We start from the raw sequence: 19,656 nt of genomic DNA on the forward strand, positions 1-19,656 counted from the left end.
ATTTCCAGAAAGCCTTTGACAAGGCTTCTCACCAAAGGCTCTTGTGTAAATTAGGTTGCATTGGGATAAGAGGGAAGATTCTTTCATGGATTGAGAACTCGTTAAGGGACAGGAAACTAAGGGTAGGAATAAATGGTAAATTTTCAGAATGGAGAGGGGTAACTAGTGGTGTTCCCCAAGGGTCAGTCCTAGGACCAATCCTATTCAACTTTTTCATAAATGATCTAGAGAAAGGGGTAAGCAGTGAGGTGGCAAAGTTTGCGGAGGATACTAAACTGTTCAAGATAGTCAAGACCAAAGCAGACTGCAAAGAACTTCAAAAAGATCTCACCAAACTGAGTGACTGGGCAACAAAATGGCAAATGAAATTTCATGTGGATAAGTGTAAAGTAATGCACGTTGGAAAAAATAACCCCAACTATACATACAATATGATGGGGGCTAACTTAGCTACAACTAATCAGAAAAGAGATCTTGGAGTTATTGTGGACAGTTCTCTGAAAATGTCCACACAGTGTACAGCGGCTGTCAAAAAAGCAAATAGGATGCTAAGAATTATTAAAGAAGGGATAGAAAATAAGACGAAGAATATCTTACTGCCCCTGTATAAAACTATGGTACGCCCACATCTTGAATACTGAGTACAGATGTGGTCTCATCACCTCAAAAAAGATATTTTGGCATTAGGAAATGTTCAGAAAAGAGCAACTGAAATGATTAGGGATTTGGAACGGGTCCCTTATGAGGAGAGGCTAAAGAGACTGGGACTTTTCAGTTTAGAAAAGAGGAGACTAAGTGGGGGGATATGACAGAGATCTATAAAATCATGAGTGGTGTAGAGAGGGTGAATAAAGAAAAGTTATTTACTTGTTCCCATAATAGAAGAACTAGAGGACACCAAATGAAATTAATGGGTAGCAGGTTTAAAACTAATAAAAGAGAGTTTTTCTTCACACCACGCACAGTCAACCTGTGGAACTCCTTGCCAGAGGAGGCTGTGAAGGCTAGGACTATAACAAAGTTTAAAAAAGAGCTAGATAAATTCATGGAGGTTAGGTCCATTAAAGGCTATTAGCCAGGGGGTAAGGAATGGTGTCTCTAGCCTCTGTTTGTTAAAGGCTGGAGAAGGATGGCAGGAGACAAATTGCTTGATCATTGTCTTTAGTCCACCCCCTCTGGGGCACCTGTCATTGGCCACTGTGGGCAGACAGGACACTGGGCTAGATGGACCTTTGGTCTGACCCAGTCTGGCCGTTCTTATATTCTTATGTTGCACTCCCATATTAAAAATCAGAGTAGCTCTGGGTCAGCCCTGAATTACACAGAGTAGGTCTGCAGTCTTCTTGCATCTTTTTCCAGACTTCCTGTGTCAGCTTTTTAAATGACTGATAGTAGTTACTCTTATGGCCTTGTTCTTTAAAATCCATTGTCAAACCTCACACAGTATTCCAATATAATTAGACAGTTTGACTAGATGGTTACGGGATGCCATTGCAGTTCTTTAGAACATTTTGAAGCACAATATCCTTGTTTTAACTTGGCCCTGGGCTCTCCTGGGTGGAAAGAAACTGCAGTTGAAGATGGGGTAGATATGACAGATGAACCAAACCAAATAACTGCGCTCACTCTCTCTCTCTTCTCTCAGGTTTTGTACTGCTGCAGTTGCCTATTTTTTGTGCAAGTTTCAGTCCCTCCCTCATGATGATTTATGTAACTTGCTTCCCTCTGGCCTTATAAAAAAGGTAACATTTTTAATGAAAAAAATCTATTGTCATCACTTATTAAAATGCAGTGCTGCCAGAACTTTCTGTTTCCGTTATCCGTAATGTATTCGCACTAATTGCAGTATTTATCCTTTTATTTTATATGGGAGCTATCTTTTGATCTCTGCTTGTTCATTCCATAAGGTATACAACATTATGTAGCCAACTCTGTTTGCTTTCTTTTTTCCTAACACAGTATTGGAAGGTTTAAAAGTCTATTGCTACATCCTAACCCTTTTTGTCCCAGATTCCATTATTTCTTGATCTAAATCCTCTTTCCTCTACATGCCCAACCTATGTTTTTTAGTTTTTTTTTGTGTCAAGTAGCTGAGTAGCATGAGGAAGAACGAAACCAATGTAGCTGAGACATTTTAGTTCTATTAAGTTAAATCTTGGGTCTGTTTGGGAGGTTAATAGAGAGAAGAGAGTAAAAATAATAGTGCTCCAATTCTAAGGACTAGACTCATGAACTTGGTTTTAGGGCCTGATTTTTAGTGACACCTCAACTTTGTTTCTGCTTGCACAAACACATTTTTGCCAAATAATAAATTACATTTTTGGTAGAGTATCCTCTGTTTCCCCCCCTCAATACTTCATATAATTGGGTATTGCACAGGGCTTTTTTCATTGATGGCAATTTGTAAGTTTCTACTGTCTCTCTATTTTAGTTACTGTATGCTGTGCCACGGCTGAGCTTAGAGGCTCGAGAAATTGGCCATCATGGGGATGCACCTGAACTATCTTGGAGGTCTCTCTCCTGTTCTTCTGTAAACTACACAAAAACCAGCCTCTGTTTATGGAAGCAAACCTGCTTCCAAGAACTCTTGAAGGAGAAACCATTCCAGGTAATAGTCCTTTCGTATCATAATGCTAATTCTGCTGATCTGTGCGTGGGGATTTCCCAGGATAGATATGTTGTTGTTAGTGGCAATAGCTGCTCCCCATCTAAGGTTACTTAGTCAGTGTTTGTACAACACTTTCAAGATGCATACAACCAGATTGCAGTGTTCAGGTATCCTTATCCTCGTCTGTGTAATCTACAGCTAAGATACAGACAGGAGACATGTTGGCTTTATAGAGAATTTGACAGCAAAAAGTAGAATAGGTTCTAATGTGGTAATGCAGGAACAGTTCCTTGGAGGCTTTTAAATTACAACTGTTTGATAAATATATTTATATCTCTGATGTCTGCCTAACAAGTTAATAGAAATGGACCTATGAGAAGGACCAACGTTTTTGAAAATGCTCATGAACTTTTCCTGGAAACCAATTCAAATACATACTGTCCCCTGAAGTGCATATGAACATTGGATTATTTGCCTACACCTGTACATGTTTGTTCATGTATCAGTAAAAACCCGGGTAATAAATTTCAGATTTATCCCTTTTACCTCAACTTGGAAATTCATCTGATGTGACAATTATACTTTTTATCTAATTTTTCATTAAAATAGATTTATGTAGAGAAGTCATGGAATATTGTTGGGTTTATTTCACTTGGTTAAAATGGTTAATACAGTAAACTATATTTCCATATATCATGTGTTAAGATTTTGAACAAAATGTATTTGATTAGTCTGCCTGCCTTACTGGTGTTTTGAAATTTTTTCTTTTCTCATTTTATTTATATTGCTAGTTCCCTACTGGTGTCTTGATAGTGCAAATGTGGGCACATTAGAAAAGTCGAAGAGATATGTGCATGATGCTTTTAGAAGTCTTTGAAAGGTAGTGTTGGCTTGGTTTAGATTACTTGCTAGGAAAATGCTCCAGGAACAGAATTTGTTCATGTGACTTTGGGGGGCGGGGGGGAGGGAGAGAAAGAGAAAGAGACAGACAGACAGAGTTCTCCTTGGTAAGCTAGCTGCAGATGTCATGCTTTCTTGCTGATGTAGTCTTTTATTGTGCTGAGTCTCTGCCTTTTTCCCAGCTGTCTTTTCGAGAGTGGCTGCTATTTGAGCTAGAAGTGCAGCCTGAGAAGGATATCCTTTCTGCTTCTGAAAGGTAAGTGCAGAACAGTCCTGTAAAAATGGAAGTCATTCAAAATGCTTTTCCAGTTAAGTGAGAAATATGAGAGACCGTCTTGAGTTTGGAGCTTGATGACCATGTAAATCAAATGGGTTGGGGCATAAACTTCTAATGACCTCTACATCTCAAGCACGCACTCAAGATACGTTAGAACTGATGGGTTTGGTTTCCCTTGAGGAAGTGATTTAAGGTAAACTTTGTCCCCCCTCCCCCAAGTCACTAAAGCATCTTTCTGTCTCGACTTTGCCATGCTGCAAGAGATGTTTGCCACAGGCCAACCTGCAAACACTCCATGCCCAGCCTTACCCCGTCTCTGTATTGTTAAAAGTCCCTCAAGGGAGCTGTTAGTTTTTAATCTATTCCTCTGGGAGCAATCCCTTTCTAGTTTCACATAGATGTATCAGACACACAGGGTCATGGGATAACCTGTTTCTGCCATTCCATGTGACTTGGTGTACTGTGTGCTCTTTAAAACATGGAGAGGAAGCACTAGAATATGATATAAATCCAGTCTTCCTTTGTTCAATATTGCAGGCAGGACTTCCATTACTGGGCATTGTACCAGTGGTATCTTCCAGCCACCTCTGTTTCTGGAGGCTGTGATGGAGACCTGGAAAAGGCATGTGGTGTTCTTATTGGTACAATTCTGGATTTCTTCCAAAGGTACTTTCTCATTACACTTTCACAGCAGTGACCGTTTCTCGGTGCATATGGGGCTAACAGGGTAGAGCAGCGTTTGACTGTAACAGCATAGTTGGGAAAGGTTTATGTGTTGGGTTTTAACGCACACATAGGCCCACCTGTCCCATTGACTCGTGCCGGAGCAATGCCATAGAACGTTGCCTCTCGCTCACTCCTTCGTAGCGGGCATGTGGAGTGTGTCTAACCATTTCCTAATGCTGTGGATGTCCAGTCTACCCAGTGTTTGATTTTTTTTTGAGGCATAAGGGAACTTGTGCAAAATGGTTTTTTTTGCGCAAAACGGCCCCGTCTACACTGCTTGTTTTTGTGCAAAAACCTCTTCTGCCAAAAGCATCGGCAGAGCATATGCAAATGCCAGCGCGACAAATGCTAACGAGCGTTTCATTTGTCTCTGCCGACAAAAGGCTGCGGTGTAGACATAGCCTCAGTTACAGTGAGCTTGCTGCAAATCATGGCTTTCAGGGCTTCAGCTGAGCTGACCAATTCCTCCCTCCTTTTCTGCCAGCACCTTTTTTTAAAATCTCCTCAGCATCTTTTGATCTCTTCTCTAGCCTTAGGAAGAGAAAATCATCCTCATGTGGGCGGTGTCAGCCAGGTAGCCTCCTTCCCACCATTGAGGGCCCAGCCATTGTTGTGTGTAGTGGGTCTTATCTGTGTCATTGTTCTGTTCGTCCTGGGTTCCTTAACAGCCTTTCTTCGCAGCCTCCTTTGATTCCCCTAGATGTATTCAGTTAGGCATAAATCTGTCTGGATAGTTTAGAAATGTGCCTCTGTCTGTCTGTTCAACAACTCCTCTGAAACGGTAAAAGCTGGGGCCACCACATTTTGGTAGGCAGCTTCCTCTTCTCCTAACTTAAAGCAAGGTCAGGATTTGGTTTGTGCCAAGAAAACAGGAAGTGCTGAGAATGGGACGGTTTTCCATAACATGGAAAGGGAGGGGCGGGTCAGGGGGCAGTGCAGTACTGAGAGTGGCTGTTTGGGGCAGTGAGTGCAAGGGAAAGCTATATGCAGAGTAGCTGCTGGAGGCAGCTGCCCCACCAAGAGAGTGGCCAGAAGAGCTGGGTCTCCACCAGACCGGGTAAGTAGCCCCCGTGCTGCAAATCTGGGGAGTCAGGAACGGAGATGGAAGGTCCCTGGCGGCTGGGAGGGTGGGAGAATGGCCCACTGGATGAGACACTCCACTCCCTCTCCCCCCCCCCCCCCCCCCCGCTCTGAGCCTCTCCTCACTTCCCCAGCCCTCACTCTTGCTCCCCCAACCTCCTGCCCTGCCTCCCTTTCCCAAACCACCATGCCCTGCCCTGACTCCTGCATCCCCCACATCGCCAACCCCTTGCCTGGAAGGACTTGGGCAACACCAGGTATGTCTCCTAGTATAAAGTAAAATTGAACAAGGAAACCAAATTACATAATGGGCATGAGAACTAATGCAGACGTTCCCCCAGCTTTTTCCAGGCAGCGTCATCCGGAGCCTCTCTTAATTCCAGGTCAAAATTGGACAAGTGTGGCCAATTGGAGAAGTCCGAGTTTTCCCTACACAGCAGGACAGTCAATCCTGATGTTCTCTGTAGATTACAGGTGACTTTTAGATCCGCATAAAGATCTGTGACTATGGCACGACAAAACTTTCTCTCAAGTTTCAGAGTACAGAATGCCGTACTCAGTGCTTAGATGTATGATGATTGATGCTTTTTATACACAAAAATAGATCAGTAAGAATATATTCTCCACTGCGTTAGTGTGTTAATTCACATTCCCGTAAGGCACTAGACCCATCCTGCCTGCCTTGTTACAAGCTGTGCGACAGAGCCATGGCTTCTGAAAACGTGCAAGTGGCTAGTCTGGAAGCCGAGACGGTGGCCTTTTGCATTACATATTGATTTACACTTACAAAAGTGGAGTTCTGTTGTAAGAATTGATTTTTTTTGTAGTTCACTCACCCCACCTCCGTTTTGTTTACCAAAATACCTACATGCAGGTCCTTGAGTAGAGAGTTGCCCCAGTTAGCTTTGTAGAGGAGCAGTGTGTCCATCTTGCAGAGTGAGTGAGTGACACTAGGCATTTTAGAACCCTGGTAGCTCCTCTGTTTGTAACTGATTCTGATTAGTTGCCAAGCTAGTCAAGTCATATCTCTGCCTGTACCTGACTGTATTCCAAGATACAAATCTGCCTTTCTCCTGAAGACATCAAAGAAACTAACTTCCAGCCTGATCCTTCCTGATCTCCCCAATCAATAGCAACAGGATAGAACACACACAGACCCTCTTGGAAAGTGAAATGTAATCCGGATAGCCCCCTACTCCCTGCGGGCACTAAAATGAAACTGGGTTCCACTGAAACTGGGGAACCGAACTTCAGAGTAATCCAAGTTTAGTAGCCTGTGTTTTGCATGCACCAATGTGCTTTGCAAAGCCCAACCCTAAAGAAACAACGTTCAGAAGAGTAAATTGGCAACTGCATGCTGGATAGATGTAGCATTCAGAAAGGTCAACTCTCCCATTTCCTGGGTTATTCAGGGAGTCCTGTCGCTTCCTTGTGTGTGTTAACCCAGGCTGGGATTTCTGAGATCATGTGCAGTTGCTGTAAAACTACAATCATCTCAGTCAATGGTACTGTGGGATGAAAGATGATTTGAGATGCAGGCTGATGTAAAGTTATGACAAGTTTTCTTTCTCTGTCCCAGGAAATGGTACTTGAGCTGGGGTGTAGGAAGACTTTACCCACTGGCTGCTGGTCTGATAAGGGACACTTCCTGTTTAGGGTTTTCCAGGAAAGGTTAAAAACAATCGGAAATGGCTCTGCTGTAGGTGAACGGCTACTGAGGCAGCAAGAAGTGCTGCTGCAAAAAAGGTAAATACAAACAGGTTGCTAAAATGAGAAACTTCTGATATAAAGCTGGGGGGGGGAGGGATAGCGAGTGGCCTGCTAAACCCAAGGTTGTGAGTTCAATCCTTGTGGAGGCCATTTAGGGATTTGGGGCAAAAATTTGTCAGGGATGGTATTTAGTCCTGCTGTGAAGGCAGGGACTGGATTCAATGACCTTTCAAGGTTCCTTCCAGTTCTAGGAGATAGGCAATCTCCATTAATTTAATTTATTTAATTTACTTTCAGAAACTCCTCTACACCACAACAATGAAAGAACTGCACATCCTATGGGATGATAATTAAAGTGGGAATATATTACATATTTTAGCTATGTCAAGCAGTTAAAAATTAATCATGATTGTGTGATTAATTGCACTGTTAATAGAATATCATTTATTTAAATATATTGGATGTTTTCTACATTTTCAAATATATTGATTTCAGTTACAACACAGAATAAAAAATATACAATGCGCACGCACCCACCCACCCACCCACCCAGAATGGGAAATGACTGTCTAGGAAGGAGTACTGCAGAAAGGGATCTAGGGTCAGAGTGGACCACAAGTTAAATATGAGTCAACCGTGTGATGCTGTTGCAAAAAAAAGCAAACATGATTCTGGGAGGCATTCACAGGTGTGTTGTGAGCAAGACACGAGAAGTCATTCTTCTGCTCTACTCTGCTGATTAAGCCTCAATTGGAGTATTGTGTCCAATTCTGGGCACCACATTTCAAGAAAGATTTGGAGATGGTCCAGAGAAGATTAATCAAGAATGATTAAAGGTTAGAGAACATGAGCTATGAAGGAAGACTGAAAGAATTGGGCTTCTTTAGTTTGGAAAGGAAAAGACCGAGGGGGGCCATGATAGTGGTTTTCAGGTATCTAAAAGGGTGTCACAAGGAGGAGGGAGAAAAATTGTTCTCTTTGGCCTCTGAGGACAGGACAAGCAGCAATGGGCATAGACTGCAGCAAGGGAGGTTTAGGTTGGACATTAGGAAAAGCTTCCTACCTGTCGGGGTGGTTAAACACTGGAATAAATTGCCTAAAGGGGTTGTGGAATCTCCATCTCTGGAGATATTTAAGAGCAGGTTTGATAGACATCTATCAGGGATGATCTAGACGGTGTTGGGTCCTGCCATCAGGGCAGGGGACTGGACTTGATGACCTCTCGAGGTCCCTTCCAGTTCTAGTGTTCTATGATGCTATTATATTTTTGATTACAAGTGTATGCACTGTAAAAAAGCAAAAGAAATAGTATTTTTCATTTCATCTGATATAAGTACTGTAGTTCAGTCTCTTTAGCATGAAAGCTGAATTTACAAATGTAGAATTATTCACCAAAAACTGCATTCAAAAATAAAACAGTGTTCCAGAGGACATGCATCCATGCCAATGACAGATTGTGCTCAATAACAATCCAAATCAGTGTGGACTGATACATGTTCATTATCTGAGTCAGATGCCGCCAGCAGATTGGTTTTTCGTTTTTGGTGATTTGGGTTCTGTAATTTCAATGTCAGTGTTGCTCTCTTATGCACCACTGCTTGTCCCTCTCTGATTTTGCAAGGCAGTTCAGATTCTTAAACCTTGGATTGAGTGCTGCAGCTATCTTTAGAAATCTCACATTGGTACCTTCTTTATGTGTTGTGAAATCTGCGGTGAAAGAGTTCTTACACATGCTGGGTGAAATATATGGCAGAATGTGGGTACCGTATTTTCCGGCGTATAGGGCGACTGGGCGTATAAGACGACCCCCTATCTTTTTAATTAAAAGATAGGGTTTCATCTTATACCCCAGCGCCCCTCCGCCTCCTTTGCTCCCGGTGTCCCTGGTCTGCTGGAGATGGTCCCCAGCAGACCAGAGGCACCGGGAGCAAAGCCGCCAGGAGCGCCTGGGCTCCCGGGCTCCCCCCCCCCCCCCCGCCGGAGCCCCTCCGCGGCTTTGAAAGCCTCGGGGGAAGCCGGCGGGGGGACATCCCAGGCGCGCATGGGCTGCCCGCCCGCCGGAGCCCCTCCGCGGCTTTGAAAGCCTCGGGGGAAGCCGGCGGGGGGGGCATCCCAGGCGCGCATGGGCTGCCCCCCCCGCCGGAGCCCCTCCGCGGCTTTGAAAGCCTCGGGGGAAGCCGGCGGCGGGGCATCCCAGGCGCACATGGGCTGCCCCCCCTCCGGAGCCCCTCCGCGCCGCCGTGGAGGGGCTCCGGAGGGGGGGCAGCCCATGCGCGCCTGGGATGCCCCGCGGCCGGCTTCCCCCGAGGCTTTCAAAGCCGCGGAGGGGCTCCGGCGGGCGGGCAGCCCATGCGCGCCTGGGATGCCCCCCCGCCGGCTTCCCCCGAGGCTTTCAAAGCCGCGGAGGGGCTCCGGCGGGGGGGGGGGGGGCAGCCCATGCGCGCCTGGGATGCCCCGCCGCCGGCTTCCCCCGAGGCTTTCAAAGCCGCAGAGGGGCTCCGGCGGCGGGGCATCCGGCGTACAAGACGACCCCCGATTTTTGGGGGATGTTTTTTAACTTCAGAGGTCGTCTTGTACGCCGGAATATACGGTAACTTTTTTAACAAGCATCATCAGCATGGAGGCATGTTCTTTGGAATAGTGGCCAAAACATGAAGGGGCATACAAATGTTTAGCATTTCTGGCATGTAAATACCTTGCAATACCTGCTACAGAAGTGCCATTCAAGTGCCTGTTCTCACTTTCTGCTAACATTGTAAATAAGAACCAGCAACGTTTTCTCCTGTAAATGTAAACAGACTTGTTTGTTTTAGTGATTGGCTGAACAAGAAGTAGAACTGAGTGGCCTTGTAGGCGCTGAAGTTTTACATTTGTTTTGGTTTTGGGTGCAGTTATGTAACCCACAAAAATCTACATTTGTAAGTTGCACTTATCAGAACAAAGGATGCATTACAATATTTGTATAAGGTGAATAAAAATACTGTATCATGTTTACAGTATAAATATTCATAATAAAAATGTTTTTCAGTTGCAACAGAATATAATACAGATGAAAATATAGAAAAAACATCCAAATATTTAATACATTTCAATTTGCATTCTGTTAACGCAATTAAAACTGCAATTCATTTGAGTTAATTGCATGAGTTAACTGCAATTAATGGACAGCCCTAATATTTTTACTGATAATCTTGTGGATTGAGGTGTGTGTTCTATAACTCCTGGGTATTTGAGCTTTCATTCATACACTGCAGTTACCTCTAAAGGATTATCCTGATAGTAGTCCCAAGAATTCAGTCTCCTGGACCTTGCTATTTACAACCATCACCATTCTTAATTTCGCCACCTGCATTTTGGTCATCATTAACATGCTTTACTTCCCACTGGGGTTGAGAAGGCCATGCCACCATTTCCAAGGCTATTGTTTGTGTGTACGTCTAAACTACATGGCTCCGTTGACGGAGCCATGTAGATTTGTTTTTTTTGGCAAAGGCAAATGAAGCCGCGATTTAAATGATTGCGGCTTCATTTAAATTTACATGGCTGCCGCGCTGAGCCTACAAACAGCTGATCAGCTCAGCGCGCTAGTCTGGACGCTCCCCTGCCGACATCAAAGCCCTTTGTCGGCAGCCCCGGTAAACCTCATCCCACGAGGAATAACAGGGCTGCTGACAAAGGGCTTTGATGTCGGCGCAGGAGCGTCCAGACTAGCGCGCTGAGCCGGCAAACAGCTGATCAGCTGTTTGTCAGCTCAGTGCGGCAGCCATGTAAATTTAAATGAAGCTGCGATCATTTAAATCGCGGCTTCATTTGCCTTTGCCTATCTGTCTAATCTACATGGCTCCATCGATGGAGCCATGTAGTCTAGACACAGCCTGTGTGTCTTGAAAATGTTCTGAATATTTTATTGAAACACCAGATCCATTTCTGGACACCTGGAAAATCCCCGATGAGTAATCTGTACATTTCCTGCTAGCAGATGTTTAAGGAACTGAGTCGTGGAAAGTTTTTCTAAATTCTGCTAAAAATCAGCCAGGCTTAATATGACCCGAGAGCTGTTCTCTGTCTCCTTCTTGACTGCATGCTTTTTACATTTTACTTCAGGATTCTGTTGAGTCTTCCTCCATCAGTTGTTGTCATGACCTGTCGAAGAGGAAAGAAAACTACCTTGGATTGTGAAGATTTCTTTCACTTTGTAAACACAGAGCTGGTGTGTACAGTTTTACAAATAGTAGCAAGTCTGGTAATTGTCTGGCTAGGGGTCTTTAAACTTAAGAGTGGGGAATGGAGAAGAGACCAAACCCCATCATACTTGAAAGCAGGAACTCTGTCATTGTGTTGGAATCTCAGACAACCTGTGCTGCTACTGTAGTATTCCTCCATGTGCTTTCTCTGCAGTGGAATAAGTTTGTCTGGATTCACAATGAGTAAATTATGCTGATGAGAGAGGGCTCTTTAGATAGTAAAAACAAGTGATCCAGAGGCAGATATGGGGTAAAAGGGCTCCTTTATTCCACCTTGGACCTCCATACCCTGGGTCCAAGTGAGCAATTTATTAACCACAGGTACCTTTTTATCTTAGGGTACATCTACACCACAAGACAAGGTCAAATTAAGATGCGCAACTTCAGCTATATTAGTTGCGTAGCTGAAGCCGAAGTACCTTAACTCAAATGTTGGCACTGTCCACGTTGCAGGAAAGTGAAGGGAGACTGTTCTCCCTTCAACTTCCTTTACTCCTCATAGAAGCAGGACTATTGGCATCGACCCGAGTGCCCATCTCCGTTTGAATGAGCTGTCTTCACTAGCCCCCCTAATCCCAACCCTGGAAGATTGACAATGGCAGATGAACACCCTTATAATGCACAATTATAACCATGTGATGAATATAATTCTACCCACCCGTTTACTGTTTAAAGCTTTTTAGCTGGAGCAAGCAGTTTTACATTACAAACTTCCTGAAATCAGCAACTTACAAGGAGAAAAGGACGTGTGACCCTGGATGTATATTTTAGAGCAGTGGTCCCCAACGCGGTGCCCGTGGGTGCCATGGCACCCGCCAGGGCATTTGTGTGTGCCCGCCGAGTGACCAGGGCCAGCCCAAGACGTTCTTGTGCTCTGGGCGCATGCCCGCGGGCGCCCGGCAGCCCCAAAAGGTTGGGGACCACTGTTTTAGAGTAAATGGGACTGGACAAGGGGGTAAGGAGATACTGTTTGTTTCACACACAGAGCATTCATTAAAAGCTGCATCCTTTTAAGCGTCTCTATCCCAAGCAAACCGGAAAGGAGGAAAATTTGTTTAAACCAACACAGACAGTGCCTGCCTATGCTGTACCCCCATTGCCCTGGTCACGATTACCCATATCCCTTATTTAACTCTTACACACCCCAACAGTCATCTGCCGCTTTGCTGGATGTGGTGACTATACCACAAGGGAGTGCATGTCTGAGTGAAATCGCTGCTCAGCAGTTTAGATTTTTGACCTGCAGGGGGATTATCTAACCAATTTGTGACCAGTAAGATTAACTGGTTTCAGTTCTGTGACTGTGTTTAAGACCGCTTGTGCAGAGTAGCGCGTACACAGAGAGGGAGTCCTCTGGGCTACACCCATTTCATTTGTTGTTATTCCATCCCTCAAGTATAGGTCCCTTGTTATGGCTCTTGGAGCCTGTTCTCTACATTTTTGTTGCCAGTAGAAGTCATTGACGAGCACGTGAAGTAGAGAACCCTGCAGCATTCCCTGGAAGCGAGAGACTGAGCTTGCATCCCAGTCTCTGAGTTTCCTGACACATCAGGGCACTGTGCCAAGTCCCTGCCGTATATATTGAAAGTGAGACCCTGTCATAAGCTGACTTTCCAGCTTGAAAACATTGAGCTGTTTGGAAACATCTTAGTAGTTGACATAAAACGGCTTCATAATGGTTGTGCCATCAGCTCCTGGGTGTCTCTCCCTTTTGCATTCTCCTGGTTTTAATCCGCTCTATTTCTCTGCTAGGCTAATGACCCCTTGCAAGTCACCCGTCTCTATCCACTGGAGGTGCAGCGAGAGAAACCCAGTCATCCAAGGAAAGGCACTCTGTCTAAGATCACTTCTGTCATCTAGTGTACAATGAGCAGCATGATCTGTGTTGCTGCCTGGTAGCGGGAACTGCAGAGCACTAGCTAGGGACTGATGTTGCTTCACAGGAGAGATTGGGTCCTGCGAGAGTTCTAATGGGAATGAGTAACTGTGCTTTCAGACAGGGTTCTTCTGCATTGTCAGGCCTTGCCCTGTTGGGAGCTGTTGCCAAAGGGTTACGAACTGTTAAAACCCTGTGGTCCTCGATTGAATAAACTCTTGTCTGTCTGCTTCTGTTCCAGAGGAACATCTGTTCCAGAGGCTGCACCCTCTCCTATGACATCACTGCTCACTTCTTCAGGGTAACTTCTAGCTTAATCTTTCCCCTCGTGCAAAGACAGAAGTCGTCCGCGAAGAAAAACAAGTTAGGACCCTCCTCTGACACTGTTACTAGACCTGGAATGTGCAATCCTCAGCTGTTTTGAGAATGTAGAATGGGAACTTTATGTAAAAGTAAAGTCCCTGGACAAAGATTCTGAACTGTAGATGTGGGAGAGAAGTGATGGATGTAAACATTGTATAGGAGCTGGTGAAATGTGTGAGGGATTGGTCTACAGGTGTTGAAGTTTTACTGAAATAGTGTAACTTTTAGCACATTTTTCACAGTAAGAGAAAGCTACGTTCAGTGTAGGATTTGTGGGGGTGACTTTTTTTTTCCTTCCTGAATAATGCTGGTTCTTACAGCTGTTTTTTAGCAACAGATGGCTTTGAAAGGTACATTATTAGGCAGTCATATTGCACTTCTGCTCCCCAGGGTCTGCTGAATGCCAGTTTGGAGCATGAGGAATCCGCACAAGTGGTTAATGATGTTTTGAAAACATGCCAAACCAAGTGTCCCGTTATCATTTCTTCTGCAGCGGTAAATGTTCTTCTAGATCTTCTTGGAGTCTATTACGGCCCGTCAATACAGGCAACCTAGACAGTTGCCTAGGGCGCCAAGATAAACAGCCATTGAGGGCTTTGGAGGCAGGGGCGCCAATCGTGCGCCGATCGTGCATTTCGCTTAGGGTGCCAGTTGCCGGCAGCTCGTATAGGGCCGCTCCTGATTACATACTGGCTCCAAAATACAAAGCAAACTGTAAATTAGCTTTGAATGTGACAAGAGGGACTATGGGAGGCAGAGGGGAATATTTTGTGTGTGATATTTTGGGACATTTACAGTAAAACGAGGTGCATTGCCTTGACACGTATAGGTACATATCTTAGTACACAATGAACAGTATTGAGCAACGTACTGCATATTGACTGTATATTGTTTTATCATTTCCTTTTTCCCTCCCCAAAATTATTTTGACACAACCCTAATATGGCGTGTGTAGGTTGTGTCAGTTCAGGGCAATTGCATGTGTATCCTCCTCCCGCCCTGGGGGTCCAGCAAAAGCATCTACTCTGAAGCTATAGCTTTTTTTGGTTTTGGTCTCACCCCAACATCCATACACAAATGAGTTTCTCTGTGGCTCCAAAACTGACAGCGTGGCAGTAATCTCTCTGCATTGAGACTTCTAGGGCTAGTAAGGGTAAATCCTGGAGCTTTCTGCTTCTGTTTCTTCGCTCCAGCCCAGTGACAGTCCACGCAGCAAAGAGATTTTTCTTGTGTCCCGGCTTTTCTCCTCCTTCCAGCATTCATGCTGATGAGATGGGCTTCCTTTCGTGTAGCACATTCGTGGCCGCGAGGGCCACGAACCAAGTCTGTGTTGTGACGTTCCACGACGGCCCTTTTAGCTTTGATTTTCCTCCTTGAGGGGTGGTGGACATTCCGCCTGACCTATATACAGTTTCAGAGCAAGTATCTTCAGTTACAAAGCATAGCTTGCATATAAGAACATGAGAACGCCAGCCGGTGAGTTCCCCACCTTCTCAGGGCGTTGGGGCTCAGAATTTGGGCTTCAGTCCACAGGGTGGTTGGGGAGGCAGATTTGGGTCACAATGCTTCAGGTTCTGGTTTCCCATTGTCCCTACCGCCCCCTTAGCCACCATGCAGGGCTAAATTTGTCTTCCGATTTCCCGGTGCTGAGTAAGTCTGCTGTGAAAAGTGCTGAGTGTGTTGGTTAACGTCACTCGTCGCAGCAGACCGACTAGCCAGTAATACATAAATGACAGGGATTTGGACATGGATGTGTGCATCTGTTTTTCTTAGTGCTGATTTAGTATTTTAGGGAAAACCATGAGAGCGGCTCCCAGCCAGAGCTGGTGACTGCGCTGAGGCCACCAGATAATTTGTCCTGAGAAGCCGTGTTCTACCTGCTGTGCCCGTCCCATCTCTCTCACAACTCCCCTGTTCGCGCTTTGGACCCCTGTGCGCCGATTCTAACTTGGTTGGTTTCCACTGTTCTTCTAGCGGTGGTGGCAGAGGTTGGAGCCGGTGCTGTGCTCCCAGTGGAAAAGGCTGTTTGAGGCTCCGTTGGCACAAGGACTGCAGAGGATGAGGAAATGGCATCATTCTGCTGCGAGGTGAGTCTGAGGCGCCTGCCGATCCGCCTGTGGGCAGCAGCGAGACTGCCGTCGATGCAGCTTGTCATGCTGCGGGAAAATTAAGTGTGCACGACTACACTGAAACCGACGGCTGGACTGTCTGCTGGCAGTACGGCATGCTCATGGGGACGGGCTTGCAGGACAGCGTCCTACATCGATTCATTTCTGGATTGCAAGGCCCGAAGGAACCATTATCCTCTCTTAGTCGGACCAGCTAGAGAATGTCACCATTTCTTTTTGGGACAGAGCCGAGCCATACGGAAAATATAGGTTCTTCATGGAATAGTGTAGAGGAGAAGAGTTATTGTTAGACAACAGAGATAGGAAGATAGCCTTGTGCGGGGTGTTGAGTCGGACTTACTGATGTTATAGTCCCCCTTTCGCTCTTGATTTGGTGGGTCCTCTCCGTTTTCATGAACCCACATACTGGTGCTATGCTGCAGAATCTGCAGTCCCCCAAACACCACTTCTTCCTATTCCGGTTCTGCAGCTTTCCTGACTTACAGTGGTAGCTGGGCAGAGCTGGGGGCTCATATGTTTCACTTCACATTGATGGCTCTTGTAGGCAATAACTAGATGCTCCCATTCTGATGATCATACTACGGGTTGAACCTCCTAAATCCGGGACGCTGTGGTCCGGCAACATCTGTGGTCCAGCAGGCGAGCACTAGGGATGTAAGGGAGTAGTCGACTACCCAAGAAGCCTATGCTTATCGGGTAGTTGAGTCGACTGCCTGCTCCCCCCGCTCCTTGCTGCCTGTGTCAGCAGGAGCTGGTGCTGGGGGCAGACAGCTTAACAGCTGGTTCCCCCCAGCACTGTCTCCGTGGTGCTGGAGGTGGGGAGTAGGGGAGGCAGAGCCGCAGCGGTCCCGGAGCTGGCGTGAGCTGGGATTGGCTCACACCAGCCCCGGGAGCTAACCCTGCTGCGGCTCTGCCTTTTAAATGTAGTAAGAGCCCACTGCGGGTAGTGGGGATAGCTTCTGGGGGTGGCGTGAGCTGGGACTGAGCAGTCTCAGCTCGGGCTGGCTCTGGGACCACTGAGGCTCTGCATTCTCAACAAAACCTCCACCGGGGCTCTTACTACATTTAAACTGCAGAGCCACAGTGGGTTAGCGCTCAGGGGCAGCGCGAGCTGGGATAGCTTAGTCCCGGCTGGCGTGGCCTTCCGGGACTAACCCTGCTGTGACTCTGCAGTTTAAAGGCAGTAGGAACTGTGCGCACAGGGGCTGGACTAAGCAGGTCCAACCTGTAATGCTAAACGCTGGTTTGGAGTTAGAAAGTTTGTGACTGAGCCACCCCTGGAGCGGACCTTTGGGCAGATGGTTGGGTTATGGCCACAATCCCTTGGAGAGATGTAGGACTGCCTATATGCAGGAACCAAGTTGGGGGAAAGATCTGTCAGGCAGAAACACCTGGTCTCTTGATCCCTTACTCCACTGTGGCCTTGAGTCAAGGCTTGATTTCTCTCCTTGCGCTCTCACCCATGGGTGTGTCTGCTGAATTCTTACACTGTTTTCATCTCCCAGCTTCCTCGCTTCAGAGGCAGAGTTTTCCCTCTCTGATACACCCTGGATTTCTGCAGCTTTTCTACATTTCGCTGCTCAGCAGCAAGCAGCGCCTGGACGAAGGAGAGCTGCACTGAAGAGCCTGGGAGGTCTCTCAGAGCAGGCAAGACTAGGCATTTTTAACCCTTTGCAGGTTTCTCTCTGCCTCTGTTCTTAAACCATTCGTAAATCGGAACTTGATCTGACTCGTATTTTTGTAACACTAAAGGAAACGACTGTACAGCACTGCCCCTGGTCGTGAAATCTGGTTGTGGGGAGGAATATGGCTCTTCAGTCTCTCTCTTCTCCCCGGTAAAGCTGCATCCAGTGTGTCTAATTAGGCTATGTCTAGACTGCAAGCCTCTTTCGAAAAAGAGCGTCTAGATTACAAGCAGTACTTATGAAAAAGCAAGCCGCTTTTTCGAAAGAGCACCCAGGCAGTCTGGATGCTCTTTCGAAAAAGCCCAGTTTGCATTACATAGCGCCTTTTTTCAAAAGAGCACTTTCAAAAAGAAGTGGTGTTCCTCGTAAAACGAGGTTTTCCGTTGTCGAAAAAACTGCCACGTTCTTTTGATTTACTTTCGAGAGAACATGGCTGCAGTCTAGACGCAGGAGAAGTTTTTTTTTTCGAAAAAAGGCCACTTTTTAAAAAAAAACTTGTAGTCTAGACACACCCTAACTCAGCTTGTTGGGCTTTTCTGACAAGTGAAAAGAAGAGAGAAAACCCTTCCCCTTACACTGCAAGGCCAGAAGCCAGGCGGGAGAGCTGGGACCACTGTGGCCGACATCTCCTGTCTGGCCTCCGCAGCGCTGGTGAACTCGGCAGCTAGCAAGGTGGTGGCTCAGAGGTGTGCACAGGATGTGAAGAAGGGCGCTCTGAAACTGACAAGAGATCCTGAGAGCCCCCTGGAGATAAAGCAGACCCAGGCATTTCTTCACCGGGGTCTGCCATCCCCCCCAGTAACACGGGGACAGGGGAAAGGGAAATAGCTGCTCCGTCAGAGTGTGGTGTTTTTCAGGGGAAAGGAGGTCTGGTGCCCCTTCCCAGAGCATTCCCCCAATGCAGGGACGTTCGTGTGTGACCAGCTGCATTTCAAAACAAAGATCGCTGGGCAGGTGGCAACTTGTCACTGGGAAATGAGCAGTCCTGCCTCTTCCAGCCCTTGGGACAATTATTGCTGCTGCTTCTGCCATTGGTAGCTCTTAGAGACTCCAGGAGGGGAAGAGGGCTCTGTTCTACTGGGCACTGACCAGACTTTCCTCTTGGTTTCTCTGGAAAGCTCTCTGGGGCTGCTGGATTTCTGTGGCGTTAAAAGGGGCATCCCTTTCCCCCCTCCCCCCCGCGATATCCCAGTCTGTAGTGGTCATGTGGTGACTGGCTACACTGAAGCCTTTTTGGCTGCTTCAGCTGTCATGTGCCTTAGAGAGGAGGAGACATGGGTTCCAAACCAGGGTTGGCCTTCCCCTGATGACAAAACTACCACACCGTTTTCCGTGAGTGGCAGGCCCCCAGAACTGGCACAAGAGGCATGTTGTAGGGTAGGACTGAGCGTGCTGCCGGAGGGGCCCAGCGTGTGCTTGGCAGTGCTGCCCCTTGCGGGGCGGAGACCACGTCCATCTGTGGACTTGGAAGGATGCACGTCCTTTTGGATGACTGACTTCCAATGAGCCTCGCTCCTGCGGGCCAGAACTTTGCGATTAATATGGAGTTTTGTCTTCAGAAATGGATGCTGCTAGCCCAGGGTCACCTTCTGTCTCGGCTCCCAGAGTGCCGGGGGCCCACGTGAGCCCCGGGGAGAATACCCCACTGTGCATAACAGCCCGAAGAGCCTAGGGACACGTTTGGGGGCTTTGTGGGTAGAATGTCCCATTTGTCATTTGAGGATATAAGTAATATACAGCTTCTTTCACTTGTAGCTCCTCGTCTGTCTGCTGTTCTTTTCACTCATGGATTTCATCTCGACCAGATTCGCACCAAAGGTAAATCCAGTCCCTGTCTCGTTATTAGACTGTGTGGGCTTAAAAAGGCTGGTTTGCCGCCTAAAACTCCATTAGACCAGCACTGCGCAGTTCACTGGAGCCTCCTGCTCGAGTAGGGAGTAAGGGATGTCTTGCAGATCGCAATGGGGGTCCAGGCTGTCTTCCCCTGTTCCTAAGCCAAACCCAGCAGCCCTTCTCTGCCATAGTAGTATTTCTTGTTTTCTTGGCTGACTCTCTGTT

General features: G+C 46.6%; 1 protein-coding gene across 1 annotated transcript in view; it reads left to right on the forward strand.

The window, feature by feature from the left end:
* Window positions 1-19,656, forward strand: part of FANCA (FA complementation group A) — a 65,560-nt gene that overhangs the window by 42,236 nt on the left and 3,668 nt on the right. The window contains 12 exon segments of the mRNA XM_075939817.1: window positions 1,646-1,742; window positions 2,432-2,608; window positions 3,691-3,764; window positions 4,323-4,451; window positions 5,975-6,065; window positions 7,171-7,337; window positions 11,406-11,511; window positions 13,663-13,722; window positions 14,175-14,279; window positions 15,759-15,871; window positions 17,419-17,560; window positions 19,354-19,416. Of these exon segments, the coding sequence (XP_075795932.1) occupies window positions 1,646-1,742; window positions 2,432-2,608; window positions 3,691-3,764; window positions 4,323-4,451; window positions 5,975-6,065; window positions 7,171-7,337; window positions 11,406-11,511; window positions 13,663-13,722; window positions 14,175-14,279; window positions 15,759-15,871; window positions 17,419-17,560; window positions 19,354-19,416 (1,324 nt within the window).

Source organism: Pelodiscus sinensis, chromosome 12, assembly GCF_049634645.1.
Source record: "Pelodiscus sinensis isolate JC-2024 chromosome 12, ASM4963464v1, whole genome shotgun sequence".
NCBI classification, from domain to species: Eukaryota; Metazoa; Chordata; order Testudines; family Trionychidae; genus Pelodiscus; species Pelodiscus sinensis.